The following is a 26,205-nucleotide window of genomic DNA, read 5'->3' on the forward strand; positions in this document are numbered from 1 at the left end:
CCTTCAGCATTCTTTTGTTCAAATGAAAAGATTTTCTTTGCTTTTCAAAAGAATATTTTTCACTGTTAACATTCTTAACACAACAAACACAGTTTTCAGTCTATGTCTATTAGGGGAATAAGTAAATTTCAGTAAAGTCCACCAGCTGCATACAATATACAACTAACACAGATCCAACAGGATTCGAATAGGTGTAGTAGATTTGAGCTGTAGTATAAAAGATTAATAGCTATTATGCTAATAGGTGATATACACCATCGGTGATGTCTGATCATGGGGGCGATTCTTCCAGCCCACTGCACTGCTTGAGTAGCGCAGCGGGCCGGGAGACATCAGCAGCAGCTGTTTCGCGGGATTCCCACTGGACGTAACAGCCTCCGTGCGTCTCACACCCTAAGATTTTTGGCGTCATCAGCTCTGCACCAGAAATCAGAGTGGTGCTGATTATCATTTGGAAATGTCATGGAAATTGACAGAATTCTCCAGCCCACGAGCGTTTGCCCCACCTTCCCGGCTGGGACTGGTTCCCAGGCAGCAGGGTTTACAACTGCTCCCCACTAACGGGGAACAGGTGCTCTGACCCTGCTGGAGGGAAGAGAGGCCATTGAAGTCCCCCTGGGAGGTCGTGAGTTAGGGGGGTGCCCCTTGGGCAGTGCCAGCCTGACCCCTTGGCACTTCCTACTGGGCACTGGACAGTGCCAAGCAGGTGGGGCCAGAGGGGATGGGGACCTGCCGCTACTCTGCAATTGGAATCGCAGAGGGGAGTGAGTGAGGCAGATTGGGGATGGCTATCAAAGGCTGGGGGGGGGCGGGTTGCAGAGGTGGCCAGCGATCTGGAGGCCAGTAATGGGGGCCAGGAGGGGCCCACTGCGCATGCGCTGATCTCCGCACTGAAAGTCAGCACATGCACAGTGCCCACTAAGTGCTATGCTGCTGGCCTCTCGGGTGGGAATACCCACTACTTTTCAGAGGAAACTTGGTTTGTTCTCACTGGAATGATGGAGGTTGAGGGGTGACCTGATAGAAGTCTACAAGATTATGAGAGGCATGGGGACAGAGTGGATAGTCAGAAGCTTTTTCCCCCAGAGTGGAAGAGTCAATTACTAAGGGGCACAGGTTTAAGGTGCGAGAGGCAAGGTTTAAAGGAGATGTACGAGGCAGATTTTTTACACATAGTGGGTGCCTGGAACTCTTTGCCAGGGGACGTAGTGGAAGCAGATATGGTAGTGACTTTTAAGGGGCGTCTTGACAAATGCATGAATACGATGGGAATTGAGGGATATGGTCCCCGGAAGGGTAGGAGGTTTTAGTTAAGTCGGGCAGCATGGTCGATGCGGTCTTGGAGGGCCGAAGGGCCTGTTCCTGTGCTGTAATTTTCTTTGTTCTTTGAAATCCTACTGGGGCACTTTGTGATGCACAGAGTGTTGGAAATTCATTCTGGAAGTCATGCTCGAAAAACCGGCAGGAGTTACTCCTATTTTCCTGCACGTTGGGAACTTAGAATATTTTTGAGTGTGTCCCGGCTTACATGTTGCTACAATTTGGGAAGAAATGCCTCTGGAAAGAACTTATTGCATATATAACTCTGTACATAGTTGTATGTAGTTAATAAATGTTTGGAAGTTCATGCATGCCTTGTTTTTCAGTAATCTCTCTTCAACATATCCTGGGGCCATTTCTAATTATTAAAATTCATCCTGGTAGAGGTAAACTAATTGAATCGCAAGGATGCCTGATGAAACTGCCAGTGGCAGGAGAGTGAAAGCCATCGAGAGAATACTGTAGTGAGGGAATGACTAAAGCAAAGAATTTGAAGGAAAAGGGCCAGAGTCTCAAGACAGTTGAGTAAGGTAACAGACAATCATGGAAAAAATCCAACCTCTACCCAATTCCTTTGACCACATGGAAGGCCTGACCAAGCAGCACACTGGAAAAAACTGGCATTGCAGATTCAACAGATATAGCTTCAGGGTTAGTTCAGAAGCCTTACAAAGAGTAGATCAGCAGACATTATTCCATGAGTAGGGGCACAGACAACATTTTAGTAAGAGATGGTGTTAATGAGGACACAGCAACCTATGAAGAGGTTACTAAACCTTCAATTTGCATTTCATTCTTTGGAGGAACATTATTATTGACTCAACATCTGGAGAAAGTATTGAGTTTTTCATTAATGACCTGTTTTGTTTGGTTGATACAGACTGCTTACCCTTTGAAACCTTCAGGACCGATTGCATTTCAAATTTCAGATCATTTTGGTTTTCGGATACCACAAATAAACTTGTTTTACAATAGTCTAAGCCTAGGCTAGCTGTAATCTAAAGTAAATAAAAATGATTCAGAAAGATGCATCTCTGAATAATAAATACAATATATCTGTAATAAGCTTCTTTTTGAAATGCTCACCACAAAAATCACAAGGTAAACAGTGCAGACAAACAACAGACTTCCTGCACTAAGGGTCAATGAGGTTAAATATGTGCAGTTTCGGATGTGTTTGGTTTTCAGTTTTACAGATAAAGGATATTCCTCTACCTGTAGTTATGAATTTGGGGCCAGAAAGGAGCAACTCATCCAAGACCATATCATGGTGGGTGTCCTTGATGAATGCTTATCTGACTTTCCGCAGTCCAGAGAGGAGCTAGCATTATCTAAAGCAGTTCAATTGGCAAGACAAGCTAAGCTACGGAAGCAGAACTGAGTTTTCATCCATTGTAATTGAGAAACTTTGTCACTCCAGTTTGTGAACAAGAGGGGTACCAGTGCACCCACTCAAAAGCAGATTCAGAATGAAGAGAAGGTGGTTGCTGCCATTATTCAGTGCTCCCGTTGTGGCATGAAAAACCACCATAGGTACAAAGGCTGCCCCACCAAAGGAGGAAGGACCATTTTAAAGCAGAATGCTGCAACCAAAAGTCTCCACCTTGAAAAGTTGAAGGGAGACCAAACAGTTCAGGCAGTATTCCGGAAATTGAAGATACAAAGGAATACAATGAGTCTTTTTTGGGTGAAATTGCAAAATTCAAGGAGACCTTTATGATGCGCGATAAATCACACGGGAGGCTGGATGTACCCGGGAAATAAAGGCTTTTATTACCAACAATAACGGAGCTACTATATACAATATACAATCCCAGACTAAAGGGTCACCAGGCAGAGCAGTGACCTTTATACCTCTCCCGGAAGGCGGAGCCAACTGGATTGTACCATAGGACTATATTAACAGGTAGAACAGCCCAACCCTAACCCCAACAGTAACATATCTACAGACTCATAGTGCTGGCCAAACCATGGCTCAGCACTCCAGGTGGTAACCAACAATGGTTCACCACACTTTAGGACCGAGATAAAATCAGTGGCCACAAAAACAATTTTAAAAATGGGATATGGGGCAGGAGGCTTCATTCTTTCTGATATCATGCAATGGCTGAAGGCTGGGTTTCTCTAACCATCTGATCCAGGGGGCATTCCAGTCCAGGTGCAAGGCAGAAGACTGCCACACTTCATTATAAGGGAAGAGAAGTTACAGAAATTCTCTGTTATCCCAAATCAGGAGTGCTCATTACTGAGCTGGCTGGGCAATTTCTTTACAAGGTAGAAGAGCTGAACAACCTAGAAAAACAGGATAAATTCAAGGAGGAATTTTCAAAACTGTTTCTGGCTTTGGGGAAGAGACATTACCTTAAAGCCAGGTGCCAAGCCAATGTGCTTATTTTCCACATGAAAGGTTCCCCCATCCTCTCTTGAAAAGGGAGAGGCAAGAGATTGGCTCCATGCTACACCAAAGAGTGATATCGCTGGTTAAAAAAAACCCTAATTCTTGGTGCTCAGGTATGGTACTTGTGCCAAAGCCTAACAGCTCACTTCACATTTGTGTTGAACTCACACATCTGAACAAGGCCATAAAATGAGAAGTTCACCCAATGGCAGCTGTCTATGCAAGCTTGGTGAAACTCGCAAGGAACTGTTTTCACTAAACTAGATGACAATAGGGGTTTCTGGCAGTTCTCATTAATGAGGGATCGGAATTGCTAACAACTTTTATCACACCTTCGATGGTACTGCTTCAACCACCTACCATTCAGAATTGCCTCAACACCTGTGATCATTCAACATACCATGACTGAAGTTTTGAAAGGGCTGGATGGAGTTATCTGCCATATGAACAATATTCTCACTCATGTATCCACTATTTTGGAGCACAATGCCAGGGTGTAAACAGCGTTACAGTATTTATAAGCTGTGGGTCTTACACTTGGTCATAAATGTGAGTTTTCTAAACCCACTAAGCTCCTGCCCAAACATCTCTATGAACTTCTAAGACAACCCCTGACACTGGGATGAAAACCAGCCAAGGGCATTTGACACAATCAAGGACATCCCCATGTCCATGGAAACACTGGTTCATTACGACGCAGACCTGCACACCATAACTGACACATCATCCATGGCATAGGGGCCATGTTGTTCCAAATTTAGCATGATGGTTCTCACAGGCTGGTATATTATGCCCCCAGGGCATTGACAGAATAAGAACTGCAATATGCTGATATTTCAAAGAGTTCCCAAAAGGTTTTTGGGTTCTGACCTGGGACTCAAATTCACTATTTTGGCTGATCATATGCTATTAGTCACACGGCTTAACACCAAAAAGAATCAGCAAAGATGCAGCCCCATGTTCAAAAATTTTGATGATGGCTCATGAGGTTTGGCACCATGACAGAATACGTCCAGGCTAAGCATAAAACCACAGCTGAAACTTTGTCCACATGCTTATGGGAAGACCTGCACAGAATTATGTATTTTTTGATGAGGATGTGGAGTCCTATGTCTCATTGTCTACCAAGTGCCCTTCCAGAAACTAGAAGAAATTTGAGCAGCCCAGAGAGCTTATGCTGAGTGTGCATAAGACCATAAGACATAGGAGCGGAAGTAAGGCCATTCGGCCCATCGAGTCCACTCCACCATTCAATCATGGTTGATTTCAACTCCATTTACCCGCTCTCTCCCCATAGCCCTTAATTCCTCGAGAAATCAAGAATTTATCAATTTCTGTCTTGAAGACGCTCAACGTCTCGGCCTCCACAGCCCTCTGTGGCAATGAATTCCACAGACCCACCACTCTCTGGCTGAAGAAATTTCTCCTCATCTCTGTTCTAAAGTGACTCCCTTTTATTCTAAGGCTGTGCCCCCGCGTCCTAGTCTCCCCTGTTAATGGAAACAACTTCCCTACGTCCATCCTATCTAAGCCGTTCATTATCTTGTAAGTTTCTATCAGATCTCCCCTCAACCTCCTAAACTCCAATGAATATAATTCCACGATCCTCAGACGTTCATCGTATGTCAGGCCTACCATTCCTGGGATCATCCATGTGAATCTCCGCTGGACCCGCTCCAGTGCCAGTATGTCCTTCCTGAGGTGTGGGGCCCAAAATTGCTCACAGTACTCCAAATGGGGCCTAACCAGTGCTTTATAAAGCCTCAGAAGTACATCCCTGCTTTTGTATTCCAAGCCTCTTGAGATAAATGACATTACATTTGCTTTCTTAATTACGGACTCAACCTGCAAGTTTACCTTTAGAGAATCCTGGACTAGGACTCCCAAGTCCCTTTGCACTTTAGCATTATGAATTTTGTCACCGTTTAGAAAATAGTCCATGCCTCTATTCTTTTTTCCAAAGTGTACGACCTCGCACTTGCCCACGTTGAATTTCATCAGCCACTTCTTGGACCACTCTCCTAAACTGTCTAAATCTTTCTGCAGCCTCCCCACCTCCTCAATACTACCTGCCCCTCCACCTATCTTTGTATCATCGGCAAACTTGGCCAGAATGCTCCCAGTCCCGTCATCTAGATCGTTAATATATAAAGAGAACAGCTGTGGCCCCAACACTGAACCCTGCGGGACACCACTTGTCACCGGTTGCCATTCTGAGAAAGAACCTTTTATCCCAGCTCTCTGCCTTCTGTCTGACAGCCAATCGTCAATCCACGTTAGTACCTTGCCTCGAATACCATGGGCCCTTATTTTACTCAGCAATACCATGGGCCCTTATTTTACTCAGCATAGATATGGAGTACTGAGTCAGAGTCATAGAGGTTTACAGCATGGAAACAGGCCCTTCGGCCCAACTTGTCCATGCAGCCCTTTCTTTTTTAAAACCCCCAAGTTAATCCTAATTGCCCCCATTTGGTCCATATCCCTCTATACCCGTCGTACCCATGTAACTATCTAAATGCTTTTTAAAAGACAAAATTGTACACACCTCTACTACTATCTCTGGCAGCTTGTTCCAGACACTCACCACCCTCAGTGTGAAAGAATTGCCCCTCTGGACACTTTTGTATCTCTCCCCTCTCACCTTAAACCTATGCTCTCTAGTTTTAGACTCCCCTACCTTAGGGAAAAGATATTGACTATCTAGCTGATCTGTGCCCCTCATTATGCTATAGACCTCTATAAGATCACCCCTCAGCCTCCTGCGCTCCAGAGAAAAAAGTCCCAGTCTATCTAGCCTCTCCTTATAACTCAATCCATCAAGTCCCAGTAGCATCCTAGTAAATCTTTTCTGCACTCTTGCTAGTTTAATAATATCCTTTCTATAATAGGGTGACCAGAATTGCACACAGTATTCCAAGTGTGGCCTGACCAATGTCTTGTACAACTTCAGCAAGACATTCCAACTCCTGTATTCAATATTCTGACCGATGAAACCAAGCATGCCGAATGCCTTCTTCACCACTCTGTCCACCTGCGACTCCACTTTCAAGGAGATATGAACATGTACTCCTAGATCCCTTTGTTCTGTAACTCTCCCCAATGCCCTACCATTAACTGAGTAAGTCCTGCCCTGGTTCAATCTACCAAAATGCATCACCTCGCATTTGTCTAAATTAAACTCCATCTTCCATTCGTCAGCCCACTGGCCCAATTGATCAAGAATGTTATTGGATGGCCTGCATGTGTTCCTAGCAATTGTATTCTGGATCAGTACTTTGCAGTGTCATCACCTTAGTCTCATGAATTACTTAATAGTCTACAATGACCACTTATTAGTCTAATGGCCAAATGGTCATTCCCAGGTACTCAAAATAGACATTATCCAATGGTTGTGTCAGGATCACATGGGTATTACCAAGTGCAGGGTTAGGGATTGCAATTCTATCTGGTGGCCAGGCATCTCCAAAGCTACTGAAAACATGATTTCCTATTACACTACTTGTGCCATCCATAGCAAAGACCACAAGGAACCACTGATGGCATCCTTCTTACCATCCTGACTGTTGCAGCATCTTAGGATAGTCCTTGTTTGCCTTCAAAGATAAAACCCTTCTTATTGACGTGGATGACTCCTCTTGGTGGATCAAATGTTTGGAAGTTCCTGGATGCTTTGATTCCAGTCCTATGTTAAACACACCCTGGGACCATTTCTAATGATACTTCATGAGCAAGTGGAGATGGGGTTGGGCTGTGATGATGTTAAGCTGGGGAGTGTGGAGGGAAAGAGATGGGTCAGAGTGCGAAGATGTGGGGAGAACTGATTTGGGGAATGTGGTGCAAGGCACGTTTTGAGTACTGGTGGGGGGTTTGATTGATGATAGGACACAGAGGTGAGGAACAGCTACAACATGAAGTGGGATGCTACCAAGAGGCACCTGTTTAAAAAACTGAGGAATCTTACTAACCACAAAGACAATCAATTCAATACTGGACCTTGACTAGTAGTTTTAGCAGTGGTTGATGCCATGTGGATAGTTGGCTTGTGATTGACATCTTTTGCTACCCTGTTTAAAGAAGAACGAATTACCATGTAACACAAGAGTGATTAGAGTCAAACATTGACTGACGCTTTGATCATTTCCTGAGCGCTACAGCAGAACTTAAAATGTGAACCATTTTGAATGCTGTATTTGTGGTGAACATTGTTTGTCCTAATGCAAACACCCCTCCATCCCATACAAGGCCATCTGTCACCTGTTCTTTTGTTTTGCTCACTGAGCACCTTTGTTCTCCTATTAATATCTTATCTTTATGCCACTATCAGCACTTTAGTCCTTAATTCTACCATTAATACTCCCTTTGTTTTGTGCCCATAACATCTTTGTCAATCCCTCCTTAGCCCCCATCTATCTATGACCTTTCTGTTCCACCTTTTCCACTCCCCTCTCCAACTCTACAATCCATCACATTTCTACCCCTCTTCTGCTCTGAAGAATGAGTCATACGAAATCAAAACATTAACTCTGTTTCTCTCTCCATAGATGCTGCCAGATCTGCTGGGTTTATCCAGCATTTTCCGCTTTTATTTTAGATTTCCAGCATCCATAGTATTTTTCTTGTGCACAAGCTACCTGTCCTCCTTAGATACAATGGAACATCATGGAATAAATATACAGTACAGGATCAAGCCAATCAGTCCATCTTGCCCACTTTGACAGACCAGTAGAGTAAGCTCCTATTCACCGCTAGGAGAAAATTGAAAATAAATAAATAACTAATTAGTTATTTCTTATGTTTGTTCAATGAGCGACTAGAATGTGGGATACAATATGGGGGCGGAATGTGGCACAATGGTTAGCACTGCTGCCTCACAGCACCAGGGACCCGGGTTCAATTCCCGGCCTAGGGTCCCTGTCTGTGCGGAGTTTGTACGTTCTCCCAGTGTCTGCGTGGGTTTCCTCGGGTGGTCCGGTTTCCTCCCACAGTCCAAAGATGTGCGGGTTAGGTGGATTGGCCATGTGAAATTGTCCCTTAGTGTCAGGGAGACTAGCTAGTGTAAATACCTGGGGTTATGGGGATAGGGCCTGGGTGGGATTGTGGTCGGTGCAGGCTCAATGGATTGAATGGCCTCCTTCTGCTCTGTAGGATTCTATGATTCTATTTTTCACCTCTCACACTGTCACTCAAACCAGCCTTCCACTCATTGACACTGTCTACACTTCCCACTGCCTCGAAAAAGCAGCCAGCATAATTAAAGACCCCACGCACCCCAGACATTCTCTCTTCCATCTTCTGCCATCGAGCAAAAGATACAAAAGTCTGAAGACACATACCGACCAATTCAAGAACAGCTTCTTTCCAGCTGCCAGACTTTTGAATGGACCTACCTTATATTAAGCTGATCTTTCTCTACACTCTAGCTATGACTGTAACATTACATTCTGCACTCAATCGTTTCCTTCTCTATGAACTGTATGCTTTTGTCTATATAGCATGCAAGAAACAATACTTTTCACTGTATACTAATACATGTGACAATAATAAATCAAATCAAATACAATTATGATCCCATAATCATAATTATACCATCGCAGACAGGGCCACACCCACTTAAAATTGACTAAGTCCAGTTTACAGCTTTAAATGTCTCTTGACATAGCAGATGACGTACACAGGCAAGCACAAAGTGCACACACAATGCCAACTCTGCCTCTGTCCATCTGGTCCTTTGCACCCTCCTGTCTGGTCCATTCGATAGTTCTGATCTCAGGGAAACTGCACAGCTGCCGACCATTGAAAAAATAGGAAGCAGTTGGCAAGGGTCATAGGAACAACAGAGAAAGCATTGTGTGGTAGTAAGAGAAACAACAAGAGAGGAAGGAGAGAGGACCAGGGAGACAGAATGTAGCCAATAAATGAAGAACACACAAACCAGGAAGCTCAAAGAACAGTTCCCAACACAAAACAGGCAGCAAACACATCATATCTCTGTGTTGGTGCTGTCTGAGCTCAAATCTCCATACAGATGCAACTCATACAGGCTGGCTACAACTGCCAGGGTACACATCAAAGATTGAACTCAATTCTAGATAGGAAGGGCAGAGCGTAAACAAGAGGAGCGGAACTGGAAGTTTTGCCATTCAAAAATAAAACCCAAATCATGTCTCCGTTCCTTGTAACTTTCAAAATGCCCTCTCACTGAAACCTTTCATTCAAAACTTTCCTTTCTTGTGCTCATCCTATCTCCAGGTCTCCCCCTCACTCCACTCTGCTGTGGCAGGGAGCTGTGATCCAGAACTCACGCTAGAGCCACCTGCTAAATCACAAGAGCTACTGAGGCTGGCTCCAACACTGATTTTCACTTTCCTTGGGCAAAATGCCTGGGCTAGGCTTGGCACTTCCACCATGTAGCCAGGCACTGATCAGAGACATACTTTAAATCACAGGCATCATCTCCTGTCTTACTTTAACAGATTAGTTTAGTGTTAACTCAAATATTTTACAAATTGGAGTTAAATTGTTGAGTTTGTAGGATTCTGTAATACAATATATATATATATATATATAAATACACCACTTTTTGACATTCATTTCATTTTAATTCACTTGGAGGAAATCTAAAATGTTATTTTTAATCATAAGACTGAATATTATACCTGAATTCAGTGCATTATTCAACAATACCAACCAGGATTTCTAAACATATTCCATAATCCACATTGGCAGCTGTCTTGCATACAAGATAATGCATCTCTCTTGGAACTACTTAAAGGAGTGTTTTCAGTGAAAAGGAAATTTATTACGTATGCTTGAATTCATCACAACTGGTTTATTTCTGTACCTCTTCTTTTCCCAACCCCAGCCTCCACCAGCACAAGCCAGATAATGACTGAACAAATTCACCAGTGAACCCACTTTGAGGTGTTCAGTTGATGCGTTTTCCTCTTCTGTTCCTATTACCATTTCGACTGAAGTCCTGTCATGCTGATTCCCCCTCTCTTGCAAAGCTTTTCATCACAGAAATGCCATAAGTTAATTTTGGCGAGAAGGTGCTTTTCCAGTCTGTTTACAAGTGTTCCCAAAATCACGGAATTTTTACAGTGCAGAAAGCTGTTTTGGTTGTGTCAGCATCAGTAATGAACATCTGCATTTCCGTCAGCATGTCTTGTGAATGTGGTTAGCAATGTGATAATGACCAAATAACCTGTTTTTTTGTGATGCTGACTGAGGGACAGATATTGGCCAGGACATTGGGGATGACCCTTGCACTTCTGTGAGACAGTACTTTCCTACCACTATCTCTTAGGTTTGTCCGAGCTTAAATGCACATTTCCATTCTCTCTCTCACACAATGGCACCTTCTAAGTTCAACAGTAGACGGCAATGATTGATTTACTGAATAGTGTTTGTTGCATCAAACAGCATGTTGCCAAGCACGTTACTGTTATCTCCTATTACTGTCTGCCTACTAAAAATAGCTGACATATGTTATACCTTAGACCTTTGCTAAATATCTATCTAAATGAGATACAAATCAGGAACAGGATTTGGGGCTCTGAAGGAGCCATAGACTCAAAACTTTAACTCTGTTTCTCTCTTGACAGATGTTACCAGACCTGCTGTGTTTTCCAGCATTTCCTGTTTTCATTGCACGATTTGGGAGTTCGGGTTAAACAAAAAAAAACCTTCAATGTCTGGCTATCGAAGTCAACCTTCTGGGTTAAGGTATGGCATGATGGCACAGCGATTATTCATGATGTGGAGACGCCGGCATTGGACTGGGGTAAACACAGTAAGGAGTCTCACAACACCAGGTTATAGTCCAACAGGTTTATTTGGTAGCAAACACCACTAGCTTTCGGAGCGCTGCTCCTTCGTCAGGTGAGTGGGAGTTCTGTTCACAAACAGGGCATATAAAGACACAAACTCAATTTACAGAATAATGAATAATGATTGGAATGCGAGTCTTTACAGCTAATCAAGTCTTAAAGGTACAGACAATGTGAGTGGAGAGAGCATTAGCACAGGTTAAAGAGATGTGTATTGTCTCCAGACAGGACAGCCAGTGAGACTTTGCAAGTCCAGGCAAGTTTGGGAGTTACAGATAGTGTAACATGAACCCAAGATCCTGGTTGAGGCCGTCCTCATGTGTGTGGAGCCTGGCTATCAGTCTCTGCTCTGCGACTCTGCGCTGTCGTATGTTGTGAAGGCCGCCTTGGAGAACGCTTACCCGAATATCAGAGGCCGAATGCCCGTGACCGCTGAAGTGCTCCCCAACAGGAAGAGAACAGTCTTGCCTGGTGATTGTCGAGCGGTGTTCATTCATCCGTTGTCGTAGCGTCTGCATGGTTTCCCCAATGTACTATGCCTCGGGACATCCTTTCCTGCAGCGTATCGGGTAGACAATGTTGGCCGAGTTGCAAGAGTATGTACCGTGTACCTGGTGGATGGTGTTCTCACGTGAGATGATGGCATCTGTGTCGATGATCCGGCACGTCTTGCAGCGGTTGCTGTGCCACAGCAATTATTAGAGTCCTTACAGCGATTATTAGCATTGCTGCCTTGCAGTGTCACAGACTTGGATTCGATTCCAGCCTTCGGTCACAGTGTGGAGTTTGCAAGTTCTTCCCATGTCTGCATGGATTTCCTGAGTGCTCTGGTTTCCTCCCACAGTCCAAAGATGTGCAGGCTTAGGTGGATTAGCCAATGTAAATGCTTGAGGTTAGGCAATAGGGTGGGATGCTCTTTTAGAAAGTCAGTGCAGACTCGATGGGTTGAATGGCCTCCTCCTGCATGGTAGGAATTTTATGGTTCAATGGTTTGGTGGCCTAATACCAGGTCACTGCATCCAGTAACAACTTCCATTAAGAACACATACGTCATTTAAAAATAGTGTTTCTGTATTCTACTATGAAAAGGATTGTCAAACTGCAGCACTGGGATAACTGCAGCTCTTGAGCCAGGGCAACCCCAAAATACTTGGGCTTACATTTTTTTTTCCCACTGGTTTGTCCTGCTTACATTTTGTAGGTCTGGAGTTTTAGGAAGGGCTGATTTTGCACTGTGCCTCATTGGCTGAACATATACCACAGTCTGTTAAGTGCTTGCAGCTGGAGACATCTGCAAGCTTTTGGGACGTGGACTTAAACTTTGCATGTGACCCCACAGATTCTGCAACTAAGTATACACTATATACGAGGTATACAAAAAAGGTATATACTAGGTATACAAAAAAAGATTTGGGCATTATTGCATGACTCGTATCGTGTCTCCACTAGGTTATACGTGTATCGAGAACATTATGGTATGTGGCGAGATTTGCAGCATTACAGAATTCAGACAGAAACTGGCAGCGAAGTAAAGCAGATGGTCCTTTGTTTGTGCATCATTGCCACAGTCGGTATCACAGAATTACTATCACTGTGACTCCATTCCTACCTCAACACTTCTGAACAGTGTGCTACAGTCAGTTTCCTTTTACCTTAAATCATAAAGAAACATCGAATAATATAGGATACAAAGTTGCCATTTGGCTAATTGTGCCCATACCTGTCTCTTGCTCTTTTCCCACAGCCCTATAAATGTTTTTCTTCCAGTATTTATTCACTTCCTTTTGAATGTTACTATTGATTTTCTTTCCACAAGTACACAATGGATCCTTTTTCTCCCCAATTTGTGGAAAAGGGTCAGGCAGTCAGAGAGTTCTTTTCTTGTGAAGGAACAGGGCCCTATTTTACCATTTTGATTCTAAATGCTGGGCGGACTTGAAACTGGGTGTTTCAGATCCAACTTTTAGACCCGTTCTCAGGCGCCCTCATACACACTCTGCCTGCAAAAATATCTGTGATTCCGAATCGTTCTGTAGAAGCCTGTGAGCGGGGCTTAACGCACCCGAAACCCTGCAGCTCCAATCAGTGCCTCCAACTGCACATGTACAGAAAAATGATAGAAGGCTGCTCCCCTGCCACATCCCTCCCGGGACGGATAAAGCCTCCCCCTGGCTCCCACAGACATTGCTCCACCCCCACAACATTACTGACCCCCTTATCCTTCCACCCCCCCCACCACGGAGACCGATGGTGGGATCCTTCCCCCCAACGGTATCAAACAGTGTGGCAGCGGACCCCCCATTTCCACCATTGGTCTCAGGCAGAGGACACCCCTTCCGCCCACTGATCTCAGGCAGAGTGAGAGTGGCAGTGGACACCCCCTCCCCTTCCGATCTCAGGCAGAGAGCCGTTGGACGCTGGGCACCTACCTCCTCACTGACTGGAGCGCCCGAATCGGACTTCTATGGAGCATGCCCGTTTCGCGCCGATTCTGGATGGGTGAATGCGGTGGTAAAGGGGGCAGTGCCGGTAAAGTTGGTCATGCAGCCCATTAGGTCAATTTAAATGCATGCAAATGGTTGGCGCATCCATCCCGATCGCAGCCATTTTCAGGCCTTGGTAAAAGGGAGAACCGGTGCAGAGGCGGGCATGGATCGCGCTACTTGCCTCACGCCTGACATTACCAAGTTTTCGCACCTGAAAACACGATGGTAAAATCGGGCCCATAGATTCTGATTATTTAAAAAGCAAATAAAATCAGGAAAGCTAATCTTGAAATTGAAGTTAGTTTCTAAATTCTACCAGCAGCTCCTCTTGGGAAATAAGGAAGGGCAGGTGACAGAGGTGTTAGTGAGAGATCACTTTGGGACCAGTGTCCATAATTCCATTAGTTTTAAGATAGCTATGGAGAATGATAGGTCTGGCCCAAAAGTTAAAATTCTAAATTGGGGCAAGGCCAATTTTGATGGTATCAGGCAGGAACTTTCAAAATTTAATTGGGAGAATCTGTGGGAAGGCAAAAGGATCATCTGGTAAGTGGGAGACTTTCAAAAGCATGTTAACCAGGGTTTAGGGTAAACACATTCCTCTTAGAGTGAAGGGCAAGGCTGGTAGAAGTAGGGAACCCTGGATGACTTGGGATATTGAGGCCCTGGTCAAGAAGAAGGAGGAGGCACATGACACTTGATCCCAGCTGCACAGGCAGCTGGGATCAAGTGGATCCCTTGAAGAGTATAGAGGGTGTAGGAATAGAGTTAAGAAAGAAATCAGGGACACAAGATTGTTTTGGCAGATAAGGCAAAGGAGAATCCAAAGAGCTTCTACAAATACATAAATGCCAAAAGCGTAACTAGGGAGAGAGTAGGACATCTTAAGGAGCAACAAGGTCATCTATGTGTGGATCCACAAGAGATGGGCGAGATCCCAAATGAATATTTCTCATCAGTATTCACTGTTGAGAAAAGCATGGATGTTAGAGCACTTGGGGAAATAAATAGTGATGTCTTGAGGAATGTACATATAACAGAGGAGGTGGTGCTGGAAGTCTTAAAGCGCATCAAGGTAGATAAATCCCCAGGACCTGATGAAGAGTATCCCAGGAAACTGTGGGAGGCGAGGGAGGAAATTGCGGGTCCCCTAGCAGAGGTATTTGAATCATCGATAGTCATAGGTGAGGTGCTTGAAGATTGGAGGGTGGCAAATGTTGTGCCTTTGTTTAAGAGGGGCTGCAGGAAAAGCCTGGGAACTATAGGCCAGTGAGCCTCGCATCTACAGTGGGTAAATTGTTGGAAGGTACTTTGAGAGACAGGATCTACAGGCATTTAGAGACGCAAGGACTGATTAGGGACAGTCAGCATGGCTTTGTGAGTGGAAAATCATGTCTCACAAATTTGATTGAGTTTTTTGAAGGGATAACCAAGAAGGTAGATGAGGGCAGTGCAGTTGATGTTGTCTACATGGACTTTAGCAAGGCCTTTGACAAGGTACCACATGATGGATTGTTGCATAAGGTTAAATCTCACGTGATCCAGGGTGAGGTAGCCAAGTGGAAACAAAATTCGCTTGATGACAGAAGACAGAGGGTGGTTGTAGAGAGTTGTTTTTTCAAACTTGAGGCCCATGACCAGTGGTGTGCCTTAGGGACCAGTGCTGGGTCCATTGTTATTTGTCATTTATATTAATAATTTGGATGAGAATTTAGTAGGCATGATTAGTAAGTTTGCAGCTGACACCAAGTTTGGTGGCATAGTGGACAGTGAAGAAGGTTATCTAGGATTGCAACAGGATCTTGATCAATTGGGCCAGTGGGCTGACGAATGGCAGATGATATTTAATTTAGATAAAAGTGAGGTGATGCTTTTTGGTCGATCGAACCAGGGCAGGCCTTACTCAGTTAATGGTAGGGCACTGGGGAGAGTTACAGAACAAAGAGATCAAGGGGTACAGGTTCATAGCTCCTTGAAAGTGGAGTCACAGGTGGACAGAGTGGTGAAGGCATTCAGCATGCTTGGTTTCATTGGTCAGAACACTGAATATAGGATTTGGGATGTCTTGCTGAAGTTGTACAAGACATTGGTAAGGCCACACTTGGAATACGGTGTACAGTTCTGGTCACCCTATTATAGAAAGGATATTATTAAATTAGAAAGAGTGCAGAAAAGATTTACTAGGATGCTACCAGGACTTGATGGTTTAAGTTATAAGGAGAGGCTGGATAGACTGGGACTTTTTTCTCTGAGCATAGGAGGCTTAGGAGTGATCTTATAGAGATCTATAAAATAATGAGGGGCAGAGATCAGCTAGATAGTCAACATCTTTTCCCAAAGGTAGGGGAGTCTAAAACTAGGCGGCATAGGTTTAAGGTGAGAGATACAAAAGGGTCCAGAGGGTGGTGAGTGTCTGGAACAAGCTGCCAGAGGTAATAGTAGAGGTGGGTACAATTTTGTCTTTTAAAAAGCGTTTAGACAGTTACATGGGTAAGATGGGTATAGAGGGATATGGGCCAAATGCAGGCAATTGGGACTATCTTAGGGATTTTAAAAAAAAGGGGCGGCATGGACAAGTTGGGCCGAAGGACCGGTTTCCATGCTGTAAATCTTGATGACTATGAGCCCATTTCAGTGTTACCACCAATAGTGTTAATGAAAACTATACATGTGAGTAATATGAAACATGATTCTAAACAGAACAGTGGAGGAAGTGGATAAAAGAAGATCCCTTGACAGCTGCTAGTTATACTTAAAAGTACATTGCCTGCTTCAAATAATTGGATAGCCTAGATTTTAAATCACTTTGTATTGTCATTTATAACATTTAATTCAAATTACTGGATAATTCAAATATTTTTACAGTGCAAACTGAATTATCAGTAGATTGCAAATGCTTTGCTCAGCTCAGTTTCCGTCACCACCTTCTTTCCCTAACCAGGCCCACTTACCTCCACAACTGGAACATTTGAGATTCAATTACTCCAACACTGTCATTGATGTCCTTCCTCCACTGTCCACAAATTAAACTTGTTTAAAACTCTGCTGCACATATTCTACTTTTCATTAAGTGTGTTCATCAATCAGGCACTTTCTCCACCTTAAGTCGATTCCCCATTCCTAAAACATTCAATTCAAAATTGTTGTTCTTGTTTTTAAACCCTCCATGGCTTTACTAGCACAACCCTACATCTGCTCTCCTATTCATTGAAGATTCAGTCCTCTGATTTCAGCTTCTTAGAATCTCTACAGTGCAGAAGGAGGTCATTCATCTCATTGAATCTGCACTGACTTTCCACCAGAGCATTCTACCCAGGTCCACCCTCTGCCCTATCCCTGTGACTCCACACATTTGCCCCACTAATTCCCTAACCTACACATTTTGGGACACTGAGGGGCAAATTTTAGCATGGCAAATCCACCTGCCCTGCACATCTTTGGACTGTGGGAGGAAACCAGTGCACCCGGAGGAAACAAACACAGACTCATGGCGAAAGTGCAAAATCTACATAGTCACCCAAAGCTGGAATCGAATCCGGGTCCCTGGCGCTGTGAGGGAACAGTGCTAATCATTGTACTATCATGTCACCCCTTAACCCACCTCCTTCCCACCTTTAGTGATCATTTTTTGAACCACCTGTGTCCTTGGAGAGTTTTAAGCAAGTCTGAAATGTTCTTTCCGAAACTGCCTGCCTTTCACCAAGTTTTTGGTCACATTCTAATCTTTCTCTTTCAGACTCAGATGATGGCTGCTTTCCTTATATCCATCCGTGAAGCACCACAGAATGCTGTTTGCATTGAAGTGCAGGATAAATGCAAGCTGCTGTTGTTGTATGATACCCAAATATTGAGCTGTAACAATTCTCCATAGAGATACATTACAAGTGTGAACTGCAAATATTGAACTTGAAAATTAAATGTTTGAAACTGAAGTTTCAGAAATGCACGGAGGATTTCTTAAACACTGATGGTCCAACCTCAGCTTGGTCTTTTAAAAGTGGTCCTCAATTGAAGTAATCAGAAAATAAATCAGAAGTAGGAAATTCTGGTGCTTCTCTTAGTAAGGAATGGTTTAACTGGCTACCAGCAATGGTCACAAATATTTTTCCAGTCGTAACGACACAGAAAACATTCCCGTGGATCTATCTGCAGTGCCTAATGTCTCCCACAAGAGAATCCATAGCAACACCAATCAATCTTTGCAGTCCTGAGTTTCCATTAGCAGAGATTTTGCAAGTTAGAATCACGTATCTGAGCCATAATGGCTTAATTTATAAACATAGATTCTATTTCCATAACACACAGTTGAGAATCTGAAGGTGGAGAAAGTGTGGTAGAAGTTTCTCAACATTTTAAAAGTTGAAAGACAGTATATGATCTTGGAAGAAACATTTTAAAATAGTTGCGACGGTCGTGCACCTTTAAAAGATTTTTTTTTTAAATCGTGTTCTCTGCAGTTGTAAACCTTTTCAATTTTTCTTCTCAGTGTTGCTGAGATGTCTGTTGAAGTCATTTTATTGATACTTAAATGGGGTTTGTTTATTTTTACTCTGGGATCTTTTATGACCCTGCATTGTTAGGGCGACAGGTTTTTTTCCTTCGCAGTGGTTTTATGGTTTCATTTTTCTGTTTGGCTGACAGCAGTTTTAGTTTAGAAGGGGCATCAAGCTAAAAAGAAGTGCTTCTCTCTCTCTCCTTGGTTTTGGAAATGTGCAGGTTAGTTGAAAGCAAGGCTTCTTGCCTTCCTGGAGTAGAGAATCTGCTGTTGGTAGCTCAACCGAGTATCTCCATGGTGTTCTGGGAAGGTATTCTGACTCCAAGCTTGTCTGTGTGTGTCTCAAGAGAGCTGCAGTATTCATCCAAAGGACTCAGTTCCAGTATCACATGAGCATTAGTCTTTGCTATGCTAAACCTATGGAAAGGGTTTTCTTTTGTCTATGGGAAGTATTGTTTGATTGGAACATTTTAAATATCTTTGTGAAGGGTTATATATTATGGTGGTTGTTTTGTTTTTGTTTGTAATTGATAAAGGTTATTGCTAATTTTCTTTCCCTGCATGTTAACTATATTCTTAAATAAACTTTGTTTGACAAAAGCTCCCTAGTGGGTCAGTTGAATCATACCCAAGGTGAAACATAGCATGCTTATCCTAGCCAAATTCAAAGTGCAAAACTTATGATCCAAGCTGGCTTCATAAAACACTTTGGAGTTTCTGACCTGAATTATAACATAAAAACAGAATGGGCAAAAAGGCAAAATTTACAAGTTTTGGGCCTCTTGTAGGCCGAGTGACCCATGTTCAAGTGCGTACCCACACTACCCCATAGTAACATACATTAGCATAACCCAGGCCAGAGGTTTCCAGCCCAGCATATTTTCCCACAGCGGAGGTGGCTTGTCATTGGCCGCCAGTGGGGTATTCCGGTCCAGCCAAAGTCAACGGTGTTTGCATGGCTCAGCCTTCCGCTGTTGGGGTCTACTTCAGTGGGACCAGAAGATCCCGCCAGTGGGAAGAGCCGGAAAATTGTGTCACCAGTGTTATATTAAAAATCCTTCTGATTGGAGCAGGCTATTGTGTCTTTCACACATAGTCGCACACTTGCTTTTCAAAATTTTCAATAAGTGGACTGATGACAATTTAGCAAGATAGGGCCACATACAAACAGGAAATGATGGCACAAGATTTGATGTTACATATATGGCAAGAGCTTGCATGCAACACTAATTCACTTTTTCCCAGTATGTCATGCCCTCTCACCCTGCAGTCAATCATCTTTTTGCAAAGACAAAACAAAAACAAAATTCTTCTAATTTAGAAAAATATTGGGGAAATTTCCCTCTGATTGCTACAGACAGGGTGGCACAGTGGTAAGCACTGCTGCCTCACAGCGTCAGGGACCCGGGTTTGATTCCCGGCTTGGGTCACTATCTGTATGGAGTCTTCGCGTTCTCCCCATGTCTGCGTGGGTTTCCTCCGGGTGCTTCGGTTTTCTCCCACAGTCCGAAAGAAGTGCTGGTTAGTTGCTTGGCCATGCATAATTCTCGTCCAGTGTACCCAAACAGGCGCCAGAGTGTGGTGACTGGGGGATTTTCACAGTAACTTTTATTTATTTATTAGTCACAAGTCAGGCTTATATTAACACTGCAATGAAGTTACTGTGAAATTCCCCTAGTCACCACAGTCCGGCGCCTGTTCGGGTCAATACACCTAACCAGCATGCCTTTCAGAATGTGGGAGGAAACCGGAGCACCCAGAGGAAACCCACGCAGACACAGGGAGAACATACAAACTCCACACAGACAGTGACCCAAACTGAGAATCGAACCCAAGTCCCTAGCACTGTGAAGCAGCAGTGCTAACACTGTGCTACCGTACCCCTCTCCATTGCAGTGTAACTTCATTGCAGTGTTATTGTAAGCCTACTCGTGACAATGAAAAAAAAACTAACTCAAACAGGCAATTAAACTCATTAATGATGCTGGCTACCCTCATCTACTTTCTATAACTTCTCAAGTTGTTCTCCATTTTCAGAAACATATCCAAGCACATTTTAGAGAATTCATATTTATCACAGATTTTGATAATGTATGTTGATGTCAATCTTTCTGAAAATAAATACTTACTGCCATCCAAACCAACTGCTCATAGCTCTCTCAACCCTATTCAGCTCAATTAATCCGTCAGGACTGCTTCCATTAATTATTATCCTGCTGCTTTACTTTGATCGCTCACCTTTGTCACCATCATATGCTGCTATATAATATTTTTCCTGTACATTACAAATTCTTTTTAAAACTACTACTTCTGCTATTTTTCCCCAACAGCTGAAATCTTTAATGTCCAAAATAAGTTTTTGACCAATATCCAAGAATTGTTTTTCAAGTCTTTTATTATCTTCAATAAAACTTTTACTTTGAGGCTTTAGCCTCTCAAACATCAAGGTTTGACCAGAGCTCTGACTGGTGGATTGTGCAGGTGAGCATATGGAGTATACCCAATTTCCCAGGTTGCTTCAGCATTAGGCAGCCAACAGTTGAAATTTGCCTTAACTTTTATTTGCTCGATTGTTTTCCAAAATTGTTTGAGAGGGGAGAAGAAGAGAGTGAAACAAATAAAAGGAACAAGAGAGGAAAAGACATTGCACCACAAGGATATTACAAAAAGAGTTAGCATTAAGGAGGAAGGTGAGAGTTTAAGTAACCTTTCCAGTTCCAGCTTCTCCGTAAAGCTCAAAAAATATTTGGATAAACACTTATCACTACTGATGGTTGTTGCTCCTTCTCTGAAATCATGATGTTAGTTTTTACAAGGTCACGCCATAAGAGTACATTCTAACAGCAGGTAAGGCCACAAAGAACAAGAGGTTAGGGTGCAGATATCAATAGGCCATGTAGTGATTGCAATCAACATCTGCAATCATTGGCTATTTGTAATTAACATGAATTTATGTAGTAAATGCCGCCAAAGTTCAGGATTGTGCACTATCATTTAATTCATTGAGTTCAACATGAGCTTTTTCTGGTGTGCATTTTCTATCATAATATTTGTGGAGAAAATTCTAAGCTAGACGAAAAAATAAACAAACCCCATTTAAGTAGCAATAAAATGGCTTCTACAGACAAGTCGGCAACACTGAAAAAAAACTGAAGTTGTCTGCTTACAACTGCAGAGAACATGATTTTTAAAAAAAATCATCTCTTGAAGGTACACTAATGTCACAATTATTTTAAAGCTGTTTCTTCCTAAATTATATATCGTCTTTCAACTTTTGACTTTTCAACTTTTAAAATGTTGAGGAACTTCTACCACAATTTCTCCACCTTCATATTCTCAACTGTCTAAACCGAGAACATTTCTAAGAGCATTCCTAAAATTATTTAAATTATTGCAAACCAGTTCTATATTTTATATTTACATTGAGTCATACCTTAGCACTCAGGGTTACAAGAGGAACAAGCATCAAGGCTGTCCCAGAAATAGGACCCAAAATTATTGCACAAGTGTTAATCATATTAAAATTAATAGCAATGAAAATATTTTGTCTTACCTCAAGCCTCTGTACTATTTCCCTGATATCATCTGCACAGCTTTCCATCGCAGATAACAGGATGCATTCTCCTCTTTCATAAAATATCTTTATGGTCATTAATCCAGAAGTCCAGCCAATAACATCCCTGCATGAGCAATTAAACACTACATTTTTGGAGTCTTGTTCGACAAGCACAATGAATTCATTGGAGATTCCGAGAAGACATTCAATATCATTAGATTGGCCAAAGTCCCGAGTGATAACATTCCACACAATAGCTCCAAAACTGTACAGCTGCGCATCCTTCCGGGGCTTTGATTTCTCCTTCTTTTTTGCTCCAAGTGTGATGAAGCTGAATTTCACTGAAGAGTCAACTGTAGCCGTGGTTACAAAGTTTTCTGCCAAATCCTTCAAATACTCCTGCCTTGTCCTGGTGGCCATTGCCCGAAATTTCTCAGATTTGTGTGCTGCATTTTCTGCGTTGATAACTTTGGCAAGAAGAAAGTCCCTGAATACAGCTGATTTGGGAAAGGTGACCCCTTTGGGAATAGGTGGGCCAAAGGGTGGCACATCTTTAGACCTGGAGACAGCCACACTGTATGTGTTTAAAGAGATGCCACATTAGATTTGGAAACACAAATTCAAAATACAGCAAAACACAGTTTGACATTATATAAAAGCGGACAGAAAAATACAAAGAGGCACATTTGTCCACTAAGCAATCCCCAAATTAATACTTTTTTTTGCAACACTAGCCTTTACAGCTTACCAATTCCAAAGCAGATTTAACTGGATTTAGATATTGTCCATGGTCTCAACATATTGTATTACAATCTTTCACTTCCTGGTTCCAATTTTACTGTTTAACAAACACCTTACGAGATGTATTTTGATTTTCAAACTCCATCTTTTTATATTTGGTTAAAATATTTCTGTAAAAACTTTTATCGTTATGTGCAATCTACTTTTTATTCTTCTACCCCTTTTAATGGATGTCTTGTGGCAGAGTGGATAGTGACCCTGCCTCTGAACCAGAAGCTCGGGGTTCAAATTTCACCCCAGGACTTGATGGCCAAGGAAGGCCAGCCAACAGGTTGATTACCAACCTGAAAATCATTCCAACACACACCAATGACAGACAGTAAGAGCAGGAGAGATTCCTGGGCAGCCATATGACGGAAGAAAGTTGGAGCTTCTGCCATCACTATCCATAGTTCTAGACTACAACACGCATATTGCCAAAACAACTCGGACTCCCTGAGAAATCTGGAACACACCACCTATTCTCATTGGTTATCAATAGTTTCTGAAAATTACTCCCAGAATTTCCAAGATAAATCTGGTGCTTAGCGTTATTTTCTCCTTTATCTTCATGGGATTTACCTCCTTTCACGCAAAAAAACTTGGCAAAGTCAAGTATTCTTCAGCTTTTAGTTTACATTTTCTTGCTTAATGTTCTCTAAAGCTCTCTTTTACTTGACTGTTGGAGTGGGTGGTATTTCATCAACTGTGTTCCATGTGACGAATTCTTTTTTGCCTTAACCTTCCATTACAATAACAAACTTAACCATAAAATGATTACTAAAACTGTGATTTTTATCCATTTGGAAATCACTGGTCAATTCTGATACAGTCCAAGATTAACAAATGGATCAGCAGGTCACAAGCTACAGTTTTCTTTTACAGTTTTGACCAATTATTAATTTGTTAATAATAGCACTAGTTTCCAATAATCCTATGTCACCGATTAACATTTGGTCAACTCTAGGTTTCATCGCATTCATTTACTCCCGACAGCCTAGCTTCACACTGCAGCAAAGTCCAATGGACATTGGATTACCAAATAAAGAATGCAGATTGTCAGGCACACTTGCTGACATGACCCAAGGAAAACGCTGGCATTTCTTACATGAAATGGAGGTATCTACAAAACAGCTAGTCAGTAAAAAAAGAATTCTCTCTTCAAACTTATCCATTACTGAATTGGGGAGGGAAGAAATGTGTGTTGTAAACAATATAGAAACAAAAGATTAATAATTAGCAATTAATTTCAAGAGACTCTGACCAAATTTAATCTGTTTCTTTTGCTTTTTACAATCTCCAACCTGTTCTTCCCACTAATTTTCCCTTCTGCTGAAAATTTGCATCTTTGGCCCAGTGACACTTTCCAAAAGGAGGTCCTGAACAAGACATCTTCTGAGTTTCAAAAAGAAAACAAGTGCCCAGCAGAGGGCAGCAGAGCAGCAAAGCTGATTGGCTGTCAGGGTGAAAATTTGCATCTTTGGCACAGTCACCTGAGCAAGACAGTATTTTGTGAAGGAGCTGTTGTCAAGGGGCAGTTAAATCCCAAACACAACTTCCCTCCCTCCCTCTTCCTATAAGCAAAATAAAAAGTCATTGTGGGGACCACAGCAAGGGAAAGCCGAGTTGAGATTCAGTTATCCTTTTAACTGTAAAAGGGCGGTTAGGACATGGTATGCTACTCCTGCCAGATGAGGGAAATCAGGGCATAATCTAGTCTCCCTGACAACTTTGTCTTCAGGAGGCGTGTCCAACTGCAGCTCCTCATTGAACATATTGTTTGGTTGGAGCGGCAGCTGAACACAATGTGGAGCATATAGGGGGCAGAGTGTGTGATAGAAACTAATTACAGGGAGGCTGTCACACCACAGGTTCAGTCAGATAGGTGGCTGACTACCAGGAGAGACAGGAAGGTAGTGCAGGAGTTTCCTGTGGCTATTCCCCTTTCAAACAAGTATTCCATTTTGGATACGGTTGAAGGGGTGGCCTCTCAGGGGAAAATACCAGCAGCAGCCAGGGGATTATCAGGCATTAGAAGCTAAATTAAAAAACAGGTCTTCAAGGGTTACAATCTCTGGGTTACTACCCAAGCCACGTGAGAATTGACATAGGGATGAGAAAATTAGGGAGTGAACATATGGCTAAAGGAGTGGTGTGGGAAAGAGGAGTTCCATTTCATGGGGCATTGGCATCAGTATTGGAACAGGAGGAATCTGTACCATTGGGACGGTCTTCACCTGAACCAATCTGGGACCAGTTCTAGCATAAAGGATAAGTAGGGTGGTCACAAGGACTTTAAACTAGTAAGTAGGGGGGAAAGGGAAGGGGTAAAACTACAGGAAGTATAATGGCTAATAGGAAGCAAAGCATCAGGTTAGCATGTGGGGAGAAGTTTTCAACTATATGGAAAATTACAAAAGAAGTTAAAAGGGAGAAGAACTCAGGAGATGTTATTAACGGAGGTGTTAGGATTCAAAAAGGTATAAAAACGAACATAAGGGCACTTTGCCGAAATGCTCGTGGTAATCAAAACAAGATAAATGAGTTGACGGCACAAATCATCGCAAATGAGTATGATTTAATGGCCGTTACAGAGACATAGTTGCAGGGTGGTCACGACTGGGAGTTAAATATCCAGGAGTAACATACTATTCAGAAGGATAGACAAGAAGGTAAGGGAGGTGGTGTAGCTCTGATATTTAAGGATGACATCAGGGTGGTAGTGAGAGATGATATAGGTTCTATGGAAAAAAAGGTTGAATATATTTGGGTAGAAATTAGAAATAGTAAGGAGAAGAGGTCACTGATAGGCGTAGTCTATAGGCCGCCAAATAATATCACAGTGGGGTGAGCAATAAAGAAGGAAATAACTGATGCATGTAAAAATAGTACTGCAATTATCACGGGGCTTTTAATCTACATGTTGATTGGTCAAAAGTTGATAGTAAAAGTTTTTACAAGTATATAAAAAGGAATAGAGTGGCTTGAGTGAATGTTGGACCCTTGGAAGATGAGAGGGGGGATTTAATAGTGGAAAACGAGGAAATGGCTGAGACTATAAATAAGTTCTTTGTGTCGGTCTTCACGGTGGAAGACACAAATAGTTTGCCGAATATTAGAGATCGAGAGTTGGTGGGAGGGGAGGTCCTTAATACAATTACTGTTACTAAGGAGGTGGTGCTTGGTAGACTAATAGGACTGAAGGTAGACAAGTCCCCGGGCCCGAATGGAATGCATCCCAGGGTACTGAAAGAAATGGTTGAGGTAATAGCAGATGCGTTAGTAGTAATTTATCAAAATTCGCTGGACTCTGGGGTAGTGCCGGCTGACTGGAAAAC

The 26,205-nt window shown here is 42.7% G+C and overlaps 1 protein-coding gene across 2 annotated transcripts in view; it reads right to left on the bottom strand.

The window, feature by feature from the left end:
* The window catches only part of LOC144493849 (signal-induced proliferation-associated 1-like protein 2), a 490,731-nt gene that overhangs the window by 205,560 nt on the left and 258,966 nt on the right, over window positions 1–26,205 (bottom strand). For both annotated transcript variants that reach the window (XM_078213418.1, XM_078213417.1), the window contains one exon: window positions 22,085–22,661. In XM_078213418.1, coding sequence (XP_078069544.1) covers window positions 22,085–22,661 — 577 coding nt within the window. The remainder of the gene's footprint in view (window positions 1–22,084; window positions 22,662–26,205) is intronic.

This window comes from Mustelus asterias, chromosome 5, assembly GCF_964213995.1.
Source record: "Mustelus asterias chromosome 5, sMusAst1.hap1.1, whole genome shotgun sequence".
NCBI lineage: Eukaryota > Metazoa > Chordata > Chondrichthyes > Carcharhiniformes > Triakidae > Mustelus > Mustelus asterias.